The sequence below is a fragment of the Rattus norvegicus genome, chromosome 13, assembly GCF_036323735.1.
Source record: "Rattus norvegicus strain BN/NHsdMcwi chromosome 13, GRCr8, whole genome shotgun sequence".
NCBI classification, from domain to species: Eukaryota; Metazoa; Chordata; class Mammalia; order Rodentia; family Muridae; genus Rattus; species Rattus norvegicus.
In genome coordinates, this window is record NC_086031.1 from 65,409,977 (window position 1) to 65,428,397 (window position 18,421).

The 18,421-nt window shown below is 41.1% G+C and overlaps 1 protein-coding gene across 7 annotated transcripts in view; it reads right to left on the reverse strand.

The window, feature by feature from the left end:
- The window catches only part of Hmcn1 (hemicentin 1), a 469,150-nt gene that overhangs the window by 244,445 nt on the left and 206,284 nt on the right, over positions 1–18,421 (reverse strand). For 6 of the 7 annotated variants that reach the window (XM_039090457.2, XM_039090458.2, NM_001271292.1 and 3 more), the window contains 3 exon segments: positions 4,385–4,526; positions 2,773–2,900; positions 573–686 (listed from right to left, as the gene is read on the reverse strand). In XM_039090457.2, the coding sequence (XP_038946385.2) occupies positions 573–686; positions 2,773–2,900; positions 4,385–4,526 (384 nt within the window). 7 annotated transcript variants of the gene reach the window in all.

The following is an 18,421-nucleotide window of genomic DNA, read 5'->3' on the forward strand; positions in this document are numbered from 1 at the left end:
GCATTGCTGGGTTGGTGTTACAGAATCGCAGGTCCTATCTATACATTAAAATGTGGATGTCAATTCTATAACTGATGGGGGGCAGTATATTGAAACTGACCACGACATAGGCTCATCTGTTATTTCCTGCGAGCCTCCACGTGTCTCTGCAGCTGAGCAGCTTACAGGAGGCATCCCTCAGCATCTCACATTTTAGGAGCGTGAACACTCATCTCTAAGAAAACTGAACTAGAACCAGGGAAGCTATTTTAAACGTCCACTTGAATATTCTTGGACAGTTTTCTACAGGAAACAGTCCTAAACTAACAGAGAGAATGTTCAGCTGGGTTAGCAAGGCAGACTTCTCCCGCTTTGATTTCACAGTCCCGTAATCCGTACCAGATGTCAAATCCTGAAATTCAGAGTTCAGAATTTTTGAACTATTGTCTCCAGTGAGATCATAAACACATTTTATAGGCCTGCTAAGTCACACACCAAAACAAATTTTTTAACGAATCTTTTATTTTTCTTTTCCAGAAGAAAGAAAACAAGCAAAAGGAACCAAACATGAACATACTTAAGAAATAATGTACCTTTGAACCACTTTACTTGAGGTGGGGGAATCCCAGAGGTTTTACATTCCATAACTGTTGTATCCCCAAGGGCCACCAAGAGCTCGCTCTGAACTACCACCAACTTTGGGGCTTCTGAAAAACACAAATATCCAAGCAGTCAAGGTGTATGTGGACTCTGTTTGTTTGCTGAATGAATCAATGAACATTACAGACCAGTACTAGGTCCCTGCTTACATTTATAAGCAGAGAGACACTCTCATACTCTGTGTGCACAGATGCGTAAGATGAAAAGATGAATGCTGAGGCCAAAACAAGGATGTTAGACAACAATAATGACAAAAGCAGAAAATAATTATGAGGTTCTTTTAAACAACCTCAAAGGAAACAGAGGTACAAAGTATAGGGGCCTAATTACCAGCTCTCACAGTTCTGCTAGGAGAACGGGCTCAGACGAATAGACCCTACAGCCTAAACACTAAACGAAGAGAAGAGAGGCGTGATGAAAATAAAATTGGAATTGAAAGAGGGCTAGAGTTAAGATTGTCAGCTAATTCAATCACAGACAGATTACAATCATCTTTTGTATCCTGTATCCTGTAAGTAATTGCCTTCCGCCATTTTTTCTGCTTTCTCCTGCTGTGCTAAGTATGGGTGCCCGTTCCGATAATGAAGTTATTTCCTTTCGTTTGTGGTCTGTGTTTTTCTTACTGCTTTTTGCTTTACCCTGGGCTTTAGCTTGCTCACACACGTTCTCTTCCCTAAATGGTTCAAGACCTTCCTAACTTCATCCGAGGTGGTTTTAAGCAACCTCGAAAGGCTTCCCTGCTTTTAAAGCCCTGCTGCCTTCCCTTTGAAGAGTTTGGTTTTCCAAGCCAGTGAACTGTTGCCCTTTTCAACTTCACCTAAAGTACACGTGCAGGCTTATCACCCCGTACAGAGCTCCACTTGGGAGCGCAAAACACAGCTCTCTTTCATTCATTGTCCTGACTTGGCTTTTGACCATCTTCCCCAAATTTTCCTTTGCCACAGTGGCTTGTCAAATTCCGCTCATTCTTTCAGACTTAACTTAAATCCTCTCTCCTTTGGGAATTCTGACATTCTTCAGTCAGATTCATCATTCCTCTGCCGACACCCACCCCCAACCTCGAAGCCGCACTGTACTTGTTAGTCCTTTGCTTTATAGCTTTGTATATCCACCCCCATTTTGTGAGCCTTTAAAAAGTGAAGGACTAGTGTGGCATGGATTTTAATTGTTTTTGTTTTATGCTCAGTCTCCAGCAGAGAGTTTGGCACGGTCTGGGGTGTTGCACAGCAAAGAAACATGCTGGATATTTTGGCTTCTCTGTGAGTAACACGAAATTTACTTCCGCTGTACAGAATCCTGTTTCCATCACTGCATCCACATCTTCCTCCTCTGCTACCTCTCTATCTGTTTTCCGTGGACACTTTTAATCCAGTCATTTTTTAAAATCTGAGCCCACATTCCCTTAACTAATTACTCCCTGTGTACCTGTCTTGTGGTCACTTTTTTCAGGCTATTAGGACATGATGACTTTCCGTTCCTGTATTATTTTATTCCAACTCATTCTCTATTCTTCTTGTGGCTTTTCTACACTTCCCTCCTCGGCGCTGATAGTCTTAATGTGTTACCATGCTGGGAGTCAAGTGGAAATGGGGGAAAAGGTATATTTTTTCCAAATAAATTACTCACAATTTGCAACCGAACACTGGGCTCATCATGGTAATTTCAATCACTATTAGGAAGTTCAAATTAAACACAGATATCCCTTGAATAATAACGTTACACACATTTTGATAACTTGGCTCTAAGTTTGGAAGAGGAAATGGCAGATAAAATATGAAAACAATATGATACACAATTTGATCATAAGTTGGTAGGTATAAAATAGAAGATGAGGTGAGAAGGGATAGAGGAGATTTTATTTTGAAGTTGAAACACTACCGAAAATGAACGACAGTGGGTATAATTCTATGGGTGGGCTAGAACTCTTTCACAAACTGGAAACAGCCTTGATTTCTGCTGGCAAATATTTTCTCACTCATGAACAATCTTTGCTCTAATGAACAAGTGGAATTAACTATAAATTACAATACTGGGTACAACTCGTCTCTAACATTACTGATCTGGAAGGGCTTTCCCGCTGCTTACAATAATGTTCACCGCATTCCCATTGCCTCGTGACCTGGGTGTACTCGCCTATGTATCTGAGAGTGGAAGTTTGCTCGTCTGTCCCGGCCTCATTGCTTGCCAGGCAACTGTAGGTCCCTGCATCTTTGGGAACTGCGTTCTTGATGAATAAAGTGCCTTCTGCGGTCATCCTGTATCTTTAGATTAAAAAAAAAAGTAAAATTAATAGTACTGCAATAGTTGTATCGTGTTATAGTATCAAGACATTGTAGATCCCTCTTCATATATTTTAGAATTATTGTTTTATGTTCACTTCAAGCATCACTAAGAGCATCATCTGATAAGGAAATGTGTAATCATAATATAATTAATAATGAATAATAATGAATAATAATAGATACTGTCCTATATTTGTGCCTAGCTGCTCTAATAAAATACCTTGACAAAAAGCAATATGGGGGGATAGGACTTATTTGGTGTACAATTCCAGGTTATGTTTCATCGCCACGGGAAATACAGGTAGGAAATAGAAGTCGCTTTTCCCATCATAACCACAGTCAAAAGCCCAGAGAATGAATGATGAATGCCTCTTGCTTTGTTTATTTATTAACTCTTAGACAGCTCTGGACCCAGCCTATGAAATGGTATGGCCTGCATTCACAGTGGGTCTTCCCACTACAATTAACTCTGGTCTGTAAAACCTCTCAGAAGCATACCCATAGACCAACAGGATCTAGCCAATCCTCCATGGAGACTCCCCTCAGCTGAGTCTAGATCGTGTTGAGTTGACAAAACTATCAAGGATCTCATGGATCCAGATACGGCCTTATGTCAGGGACTGCTATAGGGGCTTTCTATTTAATAAAGCTTTCAATCTTCCCAATGACCAAGTGACCAGATAATGCGTCTTTGTTTTACAAATGTGTAGAGAGGTCACAACACTAGGTCAAAATCCGTCAGTAAATTCAAGTACTAGATTCTATGGTAAGCTGCTCAAGAAAGGGTCCATCAACATGAAAACCTGGGAGAAGCAATGCCTGATACCACCCACAGAATCCGTGATGACTCTGAGAATGGAATCTGGCTCAGCTTGCTAGAGCAAATCTAACCCTCTGCCTCAGGCCAAACCAGGAACTTAGAAGCCTGATGGCCAGAAGCTTTGATGCTTCTGATCTATGTATCTATCAGTTTTAAAGCTTGCAGTAGCATAAAGGACTCCTTAATGTGCTATAGCAACAAGCAGAAGCAGTTATCAAGACTCTCTGCAGCCCGTGATAGAACTTCCTTTATGGCCTCCCTCCAGTTCTCCCTCTCTTCCTCTTTCTCAACTAAATCCATGACAGTGCCTTACATAGACTGATTATCACTACATAATCTTTCCTCCAGATACAGTGTATATCCCATTCCACGTAAGATAAGTTATAACACGTCATGGTGCCATGCTTACAACTCAAAAGATGGTAGGCTATTTGATCTTAGCTCTTGAAATTGAGGATTAATAACCTCAAACGTTTTAAAGTTGCCATTTATATTTTTGAGATTTCCTAGCCTGTACAGAAAGTGTGAAGTCAAAGATTTTCAAGTTTTAAATACTAAGGGTTGGGTCTGACGAACTTGCTCCCAAAATTTCATCAACCTTTCTCATTCTGTAGAAAGAAAGAAGATGATACAAACCCAGTACCTGTGTGAACCCAGGATAAACATCTCATTAATGGTCCAGACAATCTTTGGTTTGGGATAGCCTGTTGCAGAGCACATGATGGAGACCTCAGACCCTCCTGTGAAAGACTGATTCCTGGGCATCACGGTGACTTTGGGTTTTTCTGTAAACAAAATGAGAGTTTGATGGTGAGATGCTCATTTATATTGGCATGAGAGATATAAGTGTTCATCAGAAGTCACTTAAGCTCCCATAATCTACACTTTATTATTTGGAGGTGACCCCTTCCACAGCCCAATCACAGGTCTGGCATTATCGGAAAAAAAAAATGAGACCAAAGGAAATAAAGGCCAGAGAAGTCAATTTCCCTTGGAAAGCAAGAGAACTTGACCCTCAGGCCACATTTCTGTCTCTACAAGTCACCATGAGCTGTGCTGCTATCTTCTCCCACCTCTAGGCTCTAGATTTTGTCTGTTATTCTGACACTTCTTTGCAACCAATGACCTCAAGTGGAGCCCTCAGGTCTTTTCAAACATCAAAAGGTTTGGAGACACAACTTGTTCTGGTTATGCTGTCTGCTTTGTTTGAACCCGTATATTTTTTCAACCTATTAATTATATTTCTGTTGAAATCCCACCATGTCTTTCAGGCTATGCATCTCCCATTGTTTACATAGCATTTAACATTGCAAGGGGTTGGATCTAAAAGATACTTAAACGGTTGATGGAATATAAACCATTCTTCAGTCATAATAACTGCCAGCCCCTCTTAAGAGCTCATATGACTCATACATGCAGAACCACAAGACCTCAAGATAACAAGAAATGACAATGACTCAAATTATCTAATGCTTTCCATTTGGATGGACTTTTGAAAAATGGAACTTGAAACCTGCAATTCGCTGTCAAAATATAAATGGGTTGTTGACACGGCTCCTCTGTTGTCACCTGCTTTCTATGTCTGTTGGTTAGGCAGTAATAAGTCACCCCCAAAGAAGGTGCTATCAGAGAAATAGTAAACAATCCTTTGGGGGAAACCCTCCAGTTTAGATGCAGTAAAAGGAAACAAACGTTCATCCACAGGGCTTGAAATGGGAGGATCCCATCAGTCCTACGAGAAACAAGTCAATTCAGTTGGGCTTTGCTTCTGTTGTTGCTCAGGGTTCTGTACACAAACCTGGAACTATGCCACAGTTACATTTATGAACTGAGTGGCTTTCTATCTCCACATTCTATTTCATTGGCTCTTTTTTTACAATAAAATTGAGCAATTCACTTAACAGCCTAGCCTTAGATATGCTTTGGTGTTGTCCCTGCTGCGAGTTAGTGGGCAAGTTGTAGCTTACATTCACTAAGAGAAATTATTCTCCCGAAGCCTTACTCACTGGAGGGAGGTAGCAATGAGGCTGCTACACAAACAAAGAGGCTAATGAGTGCTTAATTGCTAGCAGCTTACAGTCACCCTCCTCTTTTCTTCTTTTTCCTATTTCCATTGCAGTTTTCGAATTAGGATCTAGTCTTCGAAGTCAAACGTTTGAAGGCTTTTCCCAGCCTGTGGACTTGGTTGATAGCTGCATTAGGGCTAAAGAGATGCATGAGGTCAAAGGCAGACTGGCCACAGCCAGTAAGTTCATATTCTGATTCCATCTGGACTCCATCAGTTTTGGAAGGTTGAAGGTCTACACATGGTATAGGGGTGTCACTGACAATCTTTGGCGGAGGTTGAGAAAGAGGGAGGAATTTCTTTCCATTCTTCCATCTTTCCTTCTTTCCTTCCTTCCTTCCTTTCTTTCCTTTTTTTTTTGTTGCAATTCACTGGGTATTCACATCTATTCAGTCCCACTTTTCTAAATTCAATATTTCTCATGGCTACCTCATGTTAACACAGGACTGCTGCAAAGCTTCAGGCTCCTCTCAAGATTTTTGTCTAAACTTGGTGCCTTGCAATGAAGTCTGCCAGAACTTGCCTGGCATGTATCCCAGCAAGAATCCCACTGGTAGGCTCTGTGGTTCAGATATCAAAGTAAAAATAAATGTCAGTTACTCGAACCAGGATGCAGAAAGTGGAGAGGTTATTGAGCAAATAAAGGCTGGATGTAGGGTGCTGCCTGGGGTCATGAAATAAATCTGCGGGTAACATAGAGATGGGATGACTTCACCCTGTGAGAGGTGAGAAATTTACCGTTGCCCCGGGAAAGACTATTCCTGCACATGATAAGAAAATCAGAAAAGGCAGGAGAAAACACAGGGAAGCAAACCTGGCTGCCCACCAAGTAACACTTGAATAAAGATGGTCAAAATGAGTCAGCCTTTAATTAGATTAATAAGGATGCAACACCTCTAGCTGCAATGGATTTAATTGTTAATTTTTAAATGCATGAGGGAAGAATTCCCATTTTAGTAAAGGGATGGAAATAGGGCAAGAGCATGACATAGAAGAATCCTAATTTAACTCTTCAGTGCAAATGGCCTTATTTACCCCCACACAAACCCAATCCACGTCACCTTGTTTATAAAGTTAACCACATTTTAATAGGGAAAGTGCATTAAAGCTGGATATAGAATCCAAAGTCTAGTTTTAGGTCTTGAGGATATGTGATTGATTTTTTTTTATTAACTTGAGTATTTCTTATATACATTTCAAGTGTTATTCCCTTTCCCGGTTTCCGGGCAAACATCCCCCTCCCCCCTCCCCTTCCTTATGGGTGTTCCCCTCCCAACACTCCCCCCATTGCCGCCCTCCCCCCATAGTCTAGTTCACTGGGGGTTCAGTCTTAGCAGGACCCAGGGCTTCCCCTTCCACTGGTGCTCTTACTAGGATATTCATTGCTACCTATGGGGTCAGAGTCCAGGGTCAGTCCATGTATAGTATTTAGGTAGTGGCTTAGTCCCTGGAAGCTCTGGTTGCTTGACATTGTTGTACTTTTGGGGTCTCGAGCCCCTTCAAGCTCTTCCAGTTCTTTCTCTGATTCCTTCAACGGGGGACCTATTCTCAGTTCAGTGGTTTGCTGCTGGCATTCGCCTCTGTATTTGCTGTGTTCTGGCTGTGTCTCTCAGGAGCGATCTACATCCGGCACCTGTCGGTCTGCACTTCTTTGCTTCATCCATCTTGTCTAATTGGGTGGCTGTATATGTATGGGCCACATGTGGGGCAGGCTCTGAATGGGTGTTCCTTCAGTCTCTGTTTTAATCTTTGCCTCTCCCTTCCCTGCCAAGGGTATTCTTTTTCCTCATTTAAAGAAGGAGTGAAGCATTCACATTTTGATCATCCATCTTGAGTTTCGTTTGTTCTAGGGATCTAGGGTAATTCAAGCATTTGGGCTAATAGCCAGTTATCAATGAGTGCATACCATGTATGTCTTTCTGTGATTGGGTTAGCTCACTCAGGATGATATTTTCCAGTTCCAACCATTTGCCTACGAATTTCATAAACTCGTTGTTTTTGATAGCTGAGTAATATTCCATTGTGTAGATGTACCACATTTTCTGTATCCATTCCTCTGTTGAAGGGCATCTGGATTCTTTCCAGCTTCTGGCTATTATAAATAAGGCTGCAATGAACATAGTGGAGCACATGTCTCTTTTATATGTTGAGGCATCTATTGGGTATATGCCCAAGAGAGGTATAGCTGGATCCTCAGGCAGTTCAATGTCCAATTTTCTGAGGATCCTCCAGACTGAATTCCAAAATGGTTTTACCAGTCTGCAATCCCACCAACAATGGAGGAGTGTTCCTCTTTCTCCACATCCTCGCCAGCATCCGCTGTCACCTGAGTTTTTGATCTTAGCCATTCTCACTGGTGTGAGGTGAAATCTCAGGGTTGTTTTGATTTGCATTTCCCTTATGATTACAGATGTTGAACATTTCTTTAGGTGTTTCTCAGCCATTCGGCATTCCTCAGCTGTGAATTCTTTGTTTAGCTCTGAACCCCATTTTTTAATAGGGTTATTTGTTTCCCTGCGGTCTAACTTCTTGAGTTCTTTGTATATTTTGGATATAAGGCCTCTATCTGTTGTAGGATTGGTAAAGATCTTTTCCCAATCTGTTGGTTGCCGTTTTGTCCTAACCACAGTGTCCTTTGCCTTACAGAAGCTTTGCAGTTTTATGAGATCCCATTTGTCGATTCTTGATCTTAGAGCATAAGCCATTGGTGTTTTGTTCAGGAAATTTTTTCCAGTGCCCATGTGTTCCAGATGCTTCCCTAGTTTTTCTTCTATTAGTTTGAGTGTGTCTGGTTTGATATGGAGGTCCTTGATCCACTTGGACTTAAGCTTTGTACAGGGTGATAAGGATGGATCGATCTGCATTCTTCTACATGTTGACCTCCAGTTGAACCAGCACCATTTGCTGAAAATGCTATCTTTTTTCCATTGGATGGTTTTGGCTCCTTTGTCAAAAATCAAGTGACCATAGGTGTGTGGGTTCATTTCTGGGTCTTCAATTCTATTCCATTGGTCTATCTGTCTGTCTCTGTACCAATACCATGCAGTTTTTATCACTATTGCTCTGTAATACTGCTTGAGTTCAGGGATAGTGATTCCCCCTGAAGTCCTTTTATTGTTGAGGATAGCTTTAGCTATCCTGGGTTTTTTGTTATTCCAGATGAATTTGCAAATTGTTCTGTCTAACTCTTTGAAGAATTGGATTGGTATTTTGATGGGGATTGCATTGAATCTGTAGATTGCTTTTGGTAAAATGGCCATTTTTACTATATTAATCCTGCCAATCCATGAGCATGGGAGATCTTTCCATCTTCTGAGGTCTTCTTCAATTTCTTTCCTCAGTGTCTTGAAGTTCTTATTGTACAGACCTTTTACTTGCTTGGTTAAAGTCACACCAAGGTACTTTATATTATTTGGGTCTATTATGAAGGGTGTCGTTTCCCTAATTTCTTTCTCGGCTTGTTTCTCTTTTGTATAGAGGAAGGCAACTGATTTATTTGAGTTAATTTTATACCCAGCCACTTTGCTGAAGTTGTTTATCAGCTTTAGTAGTTCTCTGGTGGAACTTTTGGGATCACTTAAATATACTATCATGTCATCTGCAAATAGTGATATTTTGACCTCTTCTTTTCCGATCTGTATCCCTTTGATCTCCTTTTGTTGTCTGATTGCTCTGGCTAGAACTTCAAGAACTATATTGAATAAGTAGGGAGAGAGTGGGCAGCCTTGTCTAGTCCCTGATTTTAGTGGGATTGCGTCAAGTTTCTCTCCATTTAGTTTAATGTTAGCAACTGGTTTGCTGTATATGGCTTTTACTATGTTTAGGTATGGGCCTTGAATTCCTATTCTTTCCAGGACTTTTATCATGAAGGGGTGTTGAATTTTGTCAAATGCTTTCTCAGCATCTAATGAAATGATCATGTGGTTCTGTTCTTTCAGTTTGTTTATATAATGGATCACGGTGATGGTTTTCCGTATATTAAACCATCCCTGCATGCCTGGGATGAAGCCTACTTGATCATGGTGGATGATTGTTTTGATGTGCTCTTGAATTCGGTTTGCCAGAATTTTATTGAGTATTTTTGCGTCGATATTCATAAGGGAAATTGGTCTGAAGTTCTCTTTCTTTGTTGTGTCTTTGTGTGGCTTAGGTATAAGAGTAATTGTGGCTTCGTAGAAGGAATTCGGTAGGGCTCCATCTGTTTCAATTTTGTGGAATAGTTTGGATAATTTTGGTATGAGGTCTTCTATGAAGGTTTGATAGAATTCTGCACTAAACCTGTCTGGACCTGGGCTCTTTTTGGTTGGGAGACCTTTAATGACTGCTTCTATTTCCTTAGGACTTATGGGGTTGTTTAACTGGTTTATCTGTTCCTGATTTAACTTCGATACCTGGTATCTGTCTAGGAAATTGTCCATTTCCTGAAGATTTTCAAGTTTTGTTGAATACAGGTTTTTATAGTAAGATCTGATGATTTTTTGAATTTCCTCTGAATCTGTAGTTATGTCTCCCTTTTCATTTCTGATTTTGTTAATTTGGACGCACTCTCTGTGTCCTCTCGTTAGTCTGGCTAAGGGTTTATCTATCTTGTTGATTTTCTCAAAGAACCAACTTTTGGTTCTGTTGATTCTTTCTATGGTCCTTTTTGTTTCTACTTGGTTGATTTCAGCTCTGAGTTTGATTATTTCCTGCCTTCTACTCCTCCTGGGTGTATTTGCTTCTTTTTGTTCTAGAGCTTTCAGGTGTGCTGTCAAGCTGCTGACATATGCTCTTTCCTGTTTCTTTCTGCAGGCACTCAGCGCTATGAGTTTTCCTCTTAGCACAGCTTTCATTGTGTCCCATAAGTTTGGGTAGTTGTATCTTCATTTTCATTAAATTCTAAAAAGTTTTTAATTTCTTTCTTTATTTCTTCCTTGACCAGGTTATCATTGAGTAGAGCATTGTTCAATTTCCACGTATATGTGGGCATTCTTCCCTTATTGTTATTGAAGACCAGTTTTAGGCCGTGGTGGTCCGATAGCACGCATGGGATTATTTCTATCTTTCTGTACCTGTTGAGGCCCGTTTTTTGACCAATTATATGGTCAATTTTGGAGAAAGTACCATGAGGAGCTGAGAAGAAGGTATATCCTTTTGCTTTAGGATAGAATGTTCTATAAATATCCGTTAAGTCCATTTGGCTCATGACTTCTCTTAGTCTGTCGACATCACTGTTTAATTTCTGTTTCCATGATCTGTCCATTGATGAGAGTGGGGTGTTGAAATCTCCCACTATTATTGTGTGAGGTGCAATGTGTGTTTTGAGCTTTAGTAAGGTTTCTTTTACGTATGTAGGTGCCCTTGTATTTGGGACATAGATATTTAGGATTGAGAGTTCATCTTGGTGGATTTTTCCTTTGATGAATATGAAGTGTCCTTCCTTATCTTTTTTGATGACTTTTAGTTGGAAATTGATTTTATTTGATATTAGAATGGCTACTCCAGCTTGCTTCTTCTGACCATTTGCTTGGAAAGTTGTTTTCCAGCCTTTCACTCTGAGGTAGTGTCTGTCTTTGTCTCTGAGGTGTGTTTCCTGTAGGCAGCAGAATGCAGGGTCCTCGTTGCGTATCCAGTTTGTTAATCTATGTCTTTTTATTGGGGAGTTGAGGCCATTGATATTGAGAGATATTAAGGAATAGTGATTATTGCTTCCCGTTATATTCATATTTGGATGTGAGGTTATGTTTGTGTGCTTTCATTCTCTTTGTTTTGTTTCCAAGACGATTAGTTTCTTGCTTCTTCTAGGGTATAGCTTGCCTCCTTATGTTGGGCTTTTCCATTTATTATCCTTTGTAATGCTGGATTTGTAGAAAGATATTGTGTAAATTTGGTTTTGTCATGGAATATCTTGGTTTCTCCATCAATGTTAATTGAGAGTTTTGCTGGATACAGTAACCTGGGCTGGCATTTGTGCTCTCTTAGGGTCTGTATGACATCAGTCCAGGATCTTCTGGCCTTCATAGTTTCTGGCGAGAAGTCTGGTGTGATTCTGATAGGTCTGCCTTTATATGTTACTTGACCTTTTTCCCTTACTGCTTTTAATATTCTTTCTTTATTTTGTGCGTTTGGTGTTTTGACAATTATGTGACGGGAGGTGTTTCTTTTCTGGCCCAATCTATTTGGAGTTCTGTAGGCTTCATGTATGTCTATGGGTATCTCTTTTTTTAGGTTAGGGAAGTTTTCTTCTATGATTTTGTTGAAGATATTTACTGGTCCTTTGAGCTGGGAGTCTTCACTCTCTTCTATACCTATTATCCTTAGGTTTGATCTTCTCATTGAGTCCTGGATTTCCTGTATGTTTTGGACCAGTAGCTTTTTCCGCTTTACATTATCTTTGACAGTTGAGTCAATGATTTCTATGGAATCTTCTGCTCCTGAGATTCTCTCTTCCATCTCTTGTATTCTGTTGGTGAAGCTTGTATCTACAGCTCCTTGTCTCTTCTTTTGGTTTTCTATATCCAGGGTTGTTTCCATGTGTTCTTTCTTGATTGCTTCTATTTCCATTTTTAATTCCTTCAACTGTTTGATTGTGTTTTCCTGGAATTCTTTCAGGGATTTTTGCGTCTCCTCTCTATGGGCTTCTACTTGTTTATTTATGTTTTCCTGGAATTCTTTCAGGGATTTTTGTGTCTCCTCTCTATGGGCTTCTACTTGTTTATTTATGTTTTCCTGGAATTCTTTCAGAGATTTTTGTGATTCTTTCAGGCATTTTTGCGATTCCTCTCTGTAGGCTTCTACTTGTTCTCTAAGGGAGTTCTTCACGTCTTTCTTGAAGTCCTCCAGCATCATGATCAAAAATGATTTTGAAACTAGATCTTGCTTTTCTGGTGTGTTTGGATTTTCCATGTTTGTTTTGATGGGAGAATTGGGCTCCGATGGTGCCATGTAGTCTTGGTTTCTGTTGCTTGGGTTCCTGCGCTTGCCTCTCGCCATCAGATTATCTCTAGTGTTACTTTGTTCTGCTATTTCTGACAGTGGCTAGACTGTCCTATAAGCCTGTGTGTCAGGAGTGCTGTAGACCTGTTTTCCTCTCTTTCAGTCAGTTATGGGGACAGAGTGTTCTGCTTTCGGGCGTGTAGTTTTTCCTCTCTACAGGTCTTCAGCTGTTCCTGTGGGCCTGTGTCTTGAGTTCACCAGGCAGCTTTCTTGCAGCAGAAAAGTTGGTCTTACCTGTGGTCCCGAGGCTCAAGTTCGCTCGTGGGGTGCTGCCCACGGGCTCTCTGCAGCGGCAGCAACCAGGAAGACCTGTGCCGCCCCTTCCGGGAGCTTCAGTGCACCAGGGTTCCAGATGGTCTTTGGCTTTTTCCTCTGGCGTCCGAGATGTGTGTGCAGGGAGCAGTCTCTTCTGGTTTCCCAGGCTTGTCTGCCTCTCTGAAGGTTTAGCTCTCCCTCCCACGGGATTTGGGTGCAGAGAACTGTTTATCCGGTCTGTTTCCTTCAGGGTCCGGCGGTGTCTCTGGCAGGGGTCCTGCCGCTCCTGGGCCCTCCCCCACGGGAGCCCAGAGGCCTTATACAGTTTCCTCTTGGGCCAGGGATGTGGGCAGGGGTGAGCAGTGTTGGTGGTCTCTTCCGCTCTGCAGCCTCAGGAGTGCCCACCTGACCAGGCGGTTGGGTCTCTCTCTCACAGGGTCTGGGGGCAGAGAGCTGCTGCGGGCCGGGATCCGCGGGTGTGGGACTTCCGGTAAACACAGAACGTGCCCGGTCCTAGAGGAATTCTGCTTCCGTGTGTCCCAAGCTCACCAGGCAGCTTTCGTGCAGCAGAAAAGTTGGTCTTACCTGTGGTCCCGGGGCTCAAGTTCGCTCGTGGGGTGCTGCCCACGGGCTCTCTGCAGCGGCAGCAACCAGGAAGACCTGTGCCGCCGTTTCCGGGAGCTTCAGTGCACCAGGGTTCCAGATGGTCTTTGGCTTTTTCCTCTGGCGTCTGAGATGTGTGTGCAGAGAGTAGTCTCTTCTGGTTTCCCAGGCTTGTCTGCCTCTCTGAAGGTTCAGCTCTCCCTCCCACGGGATTTGGGTACAAAGAACTGTTTATCCGGTCTGTTTCCTTCAGGTTCTGGTGGTGTCTCAGGCCGTGATTGATTTTTAGTTGAGGTTTTCATCATAATTTCACAGCCATCACTCACTTTCCCACCACCATGACCCCATCAGCGCCATCACCATGCACAGAAGCAAACTATTAGCCAAAGAAATGGCACCATGGTGGTGGAATAAGGAAATACTATGTTTTATTTCTAAGTTATTTAAAAAAACAAAATATATATTTTAAGAAATAATGTCTCACCAATGATTCAAAATAATTAAATACATACTCATTTGACTCATTCAAACAGTTTTAAGTCTTGGGTGCCTTATGAACTATTGAAACAAATTATACAGGTCCAAGAAAACAATCATCACACCTACTAAAATCATCAAATTAAAAACAAATATCATCACCCCTTGGCAATTGCCAGGATCATCTAGGAGGAGGTGTCTGTCCTAACTAATGCAAATGGTTTATTGTTCTTGAGCCACTGGCTGGAAAATTTCAAAGACCACACCAAAGTACTTTCTCTTCTAGAAGATTTAATCATCAATGACAAGTTAGTCAGATAACAGTAATACTTTTCTTTAAAGGGAAGGTATTTTTTTAAGGTTTTATTTAATATGTATGAGTACACTGTAGCTGTTCTCAGACACACCAGAAGAGGAAATCAGATCTCATTACAGATGGTTATGAGCCACCATGTGGTTGCTGGGAATTGAACTCAGGACCTCTGGAAGAGCAGTCGGAGCTCTTAACCACTGAGCCATCTCTCCAGCTCAATGCTAATACTTTTAACCTAAGTAGTTATTCACAATATTTACCACCATGAGCACACAGAGAAAGTTTGGCAAATTTCTGTATGTTTTCACGTACTTTCACTCAACATCCATTTCTTGAGAGCATACTGTGTTTCAAATACTTTGTGCTGTCAAGGATCTCACGACTATAAATGTGTTGTTTTGTTTTTAGGCTGTATTTCTTTCTAGTCAATTTGCTGAAATAGGAAGGCAGGCTGAACTTTGTGTGTATTATGTGCAAAGTACTGAATGCCAGACTTACTTTACGGATGAAATAATAAAGCCTAGAATAGTTCAATAATTTACCCAAGGTGCTTGAAATATAGAGCTGGAAGTAACCTTGGGTCTTGCTGATTCCACGTTGTCTATACTTGAACAGAAGTAACACCTCCTACTACAGAAGGTTATGCTGGGACAGCTACATTTGTAGACATAAAACGGAGCAACTCCTAGCACTTAGATGCTGGGTAACTGTTGCCTTATATGTTAACTGTCTGTTATTTGCCAAAGTATAACAGAAATAAGTACTACAGAATTTTAAATGCCCTCTGTATGTATACTAGGAAATATAGCCATTATTCTAAAATTCTATTTAGATTGTCCAGCTAGTTACAAGGAATGCTTATTACTTCTTATGAAACTTAGGACCGTCTCTAAATACTTAAAATTTATTATTGTTTTAAGTAGGAACCTAAAATTCTCTTTCTGCTTTACTGACAGGAAAGAAACATGCTAATACCTACGTCCCCTGGAGCGTGTTAAATAGTAACAATGGTGCGAGGAGCATGTGTTCATGTTCATGCAAAACTCATACTCAGAGAAGGGATCCTGGACCTGAGAGGTCCTTCATCTGTCACCTCGGAAAGCATCCTTTCAATTGCACTGTTGTCTCTGGTGACATGGACTAATTAATGACAGATATTCACCCTTCCTTAATATTATAGAAAACGTACAGATCCACCTAATGTTCCTACAGAAACATTACGGAGGAACACTGGAGTCTTTGGCCCTCTGGTTTCCACGTGGTAGCAAGTGGCCCTGCGGCTGTAACTAGGCACTGAATCTGTGTGGATGAAAGCAGGCCTCCTGTGTTTTCTCGAGCAGTGAGCATCCTCCTTATGGGGAGGGAGGAACAGCTAAAATGCTCACTATTCTTGTTGACCCACAAAACTGGGAGACTGTTTCAAACAAGACTTTAAAACGAACGTCGCACAGGTAAATAGAGCTTGCCACTTATTCTAACTTCTAAACCTGACCAGCACAAGCATTTGTAAGTCTAACAGCTACTGAATCACACTAAACATTTTTTTTTTAAATCATTTTAGCTTGGTGTAAAACTTTACAAAACTCGAATGTCATATTCCCTAAGATGGGGAGAACGGATTCAAACAATACCAAAAAATAACAGCTTAATAATTTTTTTTGTGAAAGAATTACCAGATTATAAGTTTGGGTTTTACATGTATGCAGTAATGTGCTGGCATGTGTTACAACTGGAAAAGAAAACACTTACATAGTGAAATCTAAAACTTGGGATGTGACTCAAAGAAACCACTGGAAGCTAAAAAAACATGAAAGGTCAGGTGAGGGACCCAAGAGACGAAGGGGAGGACCTACATTCAACCAAGCCATCCAGTTGATCTATGTTGTTGGAAATATAGCTGATTTACTGTGTTCCTGAATCTACTTTTCATTGTGGGTGATACGTGTCATGAGTGTGTTAAGTAATCTATGAGATGCTCATGAACAAGGCTACATGAGAAACTGGAAAATAATTAGCATTGAATTCCTAAAACTGATTTCTACTCTATTGTACAACTGTAAAATGGGTTTTGCAGAAGTTTCTCCTTCTTCTAAACAACTGTATTTGTCACAGAGAAAGCTAACTTCAAAACATCACATAATGACTACCATTCATTGAGTTTTCTGAGAACTATGATTAGTTGTTCTATCCCAGCCTGAAAAACATCTATCTACCTACTGATTTAGGTCACTCGGTTTATGCAAAACATGTTGACATTGTTCACAAAGTAATTACTTCCATTTCTGATTAGCAGAGTAATCCCCCTGGTGCTGGTGATGACTGGTGTGCATGAAGCTTGCACAATGAAAATGACATAATCTCAGTAAGAACGATTTATACGCTCACTCCCTGAACTTGCCTTTGATCTGCAACTAGGAGAAATGGCAGAGGAATATATTTCAATATTTCAAAGTTCCCCCTTGCTAACTAGTGAAGTTCCATGAGTGGCCAAGTATTCCTTCCAAAGAACCGAGGATGACAACCGAAAAACAATCAATCAACCATACAAACAAACAAGCAACAGCAACGGAATCAGCTGTCTGGAAAAGAAGCTGCCCTACTGAAATCCAAGTTAAACAATCCCAGGCTCGCCTAACAGTACACACCTGGAGTCCTAGTACTCTGCAGGCAGAGGCAGGAGAATTGCAGGTTTGAAGACAGCTTGAGCGATAGAGCAGAACACTGTATTAAAAAAGTAAGCTTTCCAAGTGGTATGTCATCAATGGAAATACAAAGACCTGCTTATAACTTCTGCCAGATGGAAATTATTTCCTAAATGATAATAATCCAAGAGAATTTGAGTCATAGTTTCTTAATGTGACAATTGAGATAAGCTTCCTGAAATGTCTTTGCTGTGTCTGCCTTTATTCTCTCCACTAAGAGTAACATCCATTCTATCCAATATGGTAGCCAAAATCCCCATCACCACCAACTCCCTCACAAACTCATGACCTTTCCCATTGATTATTACCCTTACAGATGTATACATATAAATATATAAATACAATTTACTGAGTCCATTTAGTTGCTTGCATGTATATGTTTTTAGGGATGATCACTTGGTATTGGGTAAGCAACTACAGGGGTTCATTCTTGGGGAAGAGCAATTTGCCCAGATACAGGCAGAAGTATTAATCTCAGAAGACAGCTAATCTGTAGACTTATCAGTAGGTGGCGCACCAGCAGCAAACCACATAGGCAAGGAGCTAGATAAAAACAGATGCTGGATTTGCCAAAAATAGAAATTAAAAAAAAAATCCACCCTTAAATGCCAATGTGATTGTGAAATTCAGCTATTAAGAGAAGGGTGATAGCCTAGCGGCTGACTCAGACAGATACAGACACCCACAGCCAAAGAGTGGATGGAGCTTGGTGCCTCTAAAACTTCTCTTGGTAACATCTTGAACTATCAAAAGTCAGTTAATACATAAAGGGATCACTTCCTAGAAGCACACAAGAGTCATAGAACCAAGCACAACTCCCTCGGACTTTTGAAGGAACCATTAGAATCTAACGACCAATTTTGTTGGTAGCCAAATACACTCGCTCCCTTGCTCACTGTATGAGAGAAGAAGCCACCAGGCAGTGGAAGAGCTTCTGCCATGGAAGTCTAGTGTGAAGTGGCAGCATCCCGTGCACTCATTGCATTTCTCCCTCCCTTCCTTTATCACAACCACAACTTTCACCCGGCCCTTCTATTCTGATATAGCAGACAGACCCATGCCTGGAACCTTTTCCTTCCTTCGGCAACTTAAACCTGACAGTCCCACTCAGCTGGTTTCCCAGTGGGTGCTTTGTCATTTCACTGAGGCAATGCCAGAAACTCTCAAACCTAAGTGATTCCTCCCCTTCTATAAGAAAGGGGCTACTGCTGGCTGGAGGGAACAGAGGCAGGTGGATCTCTGTGAGTTTATGCCAGCCATGTCTATGTAGCAAGACCCTGTCTCCAAAAT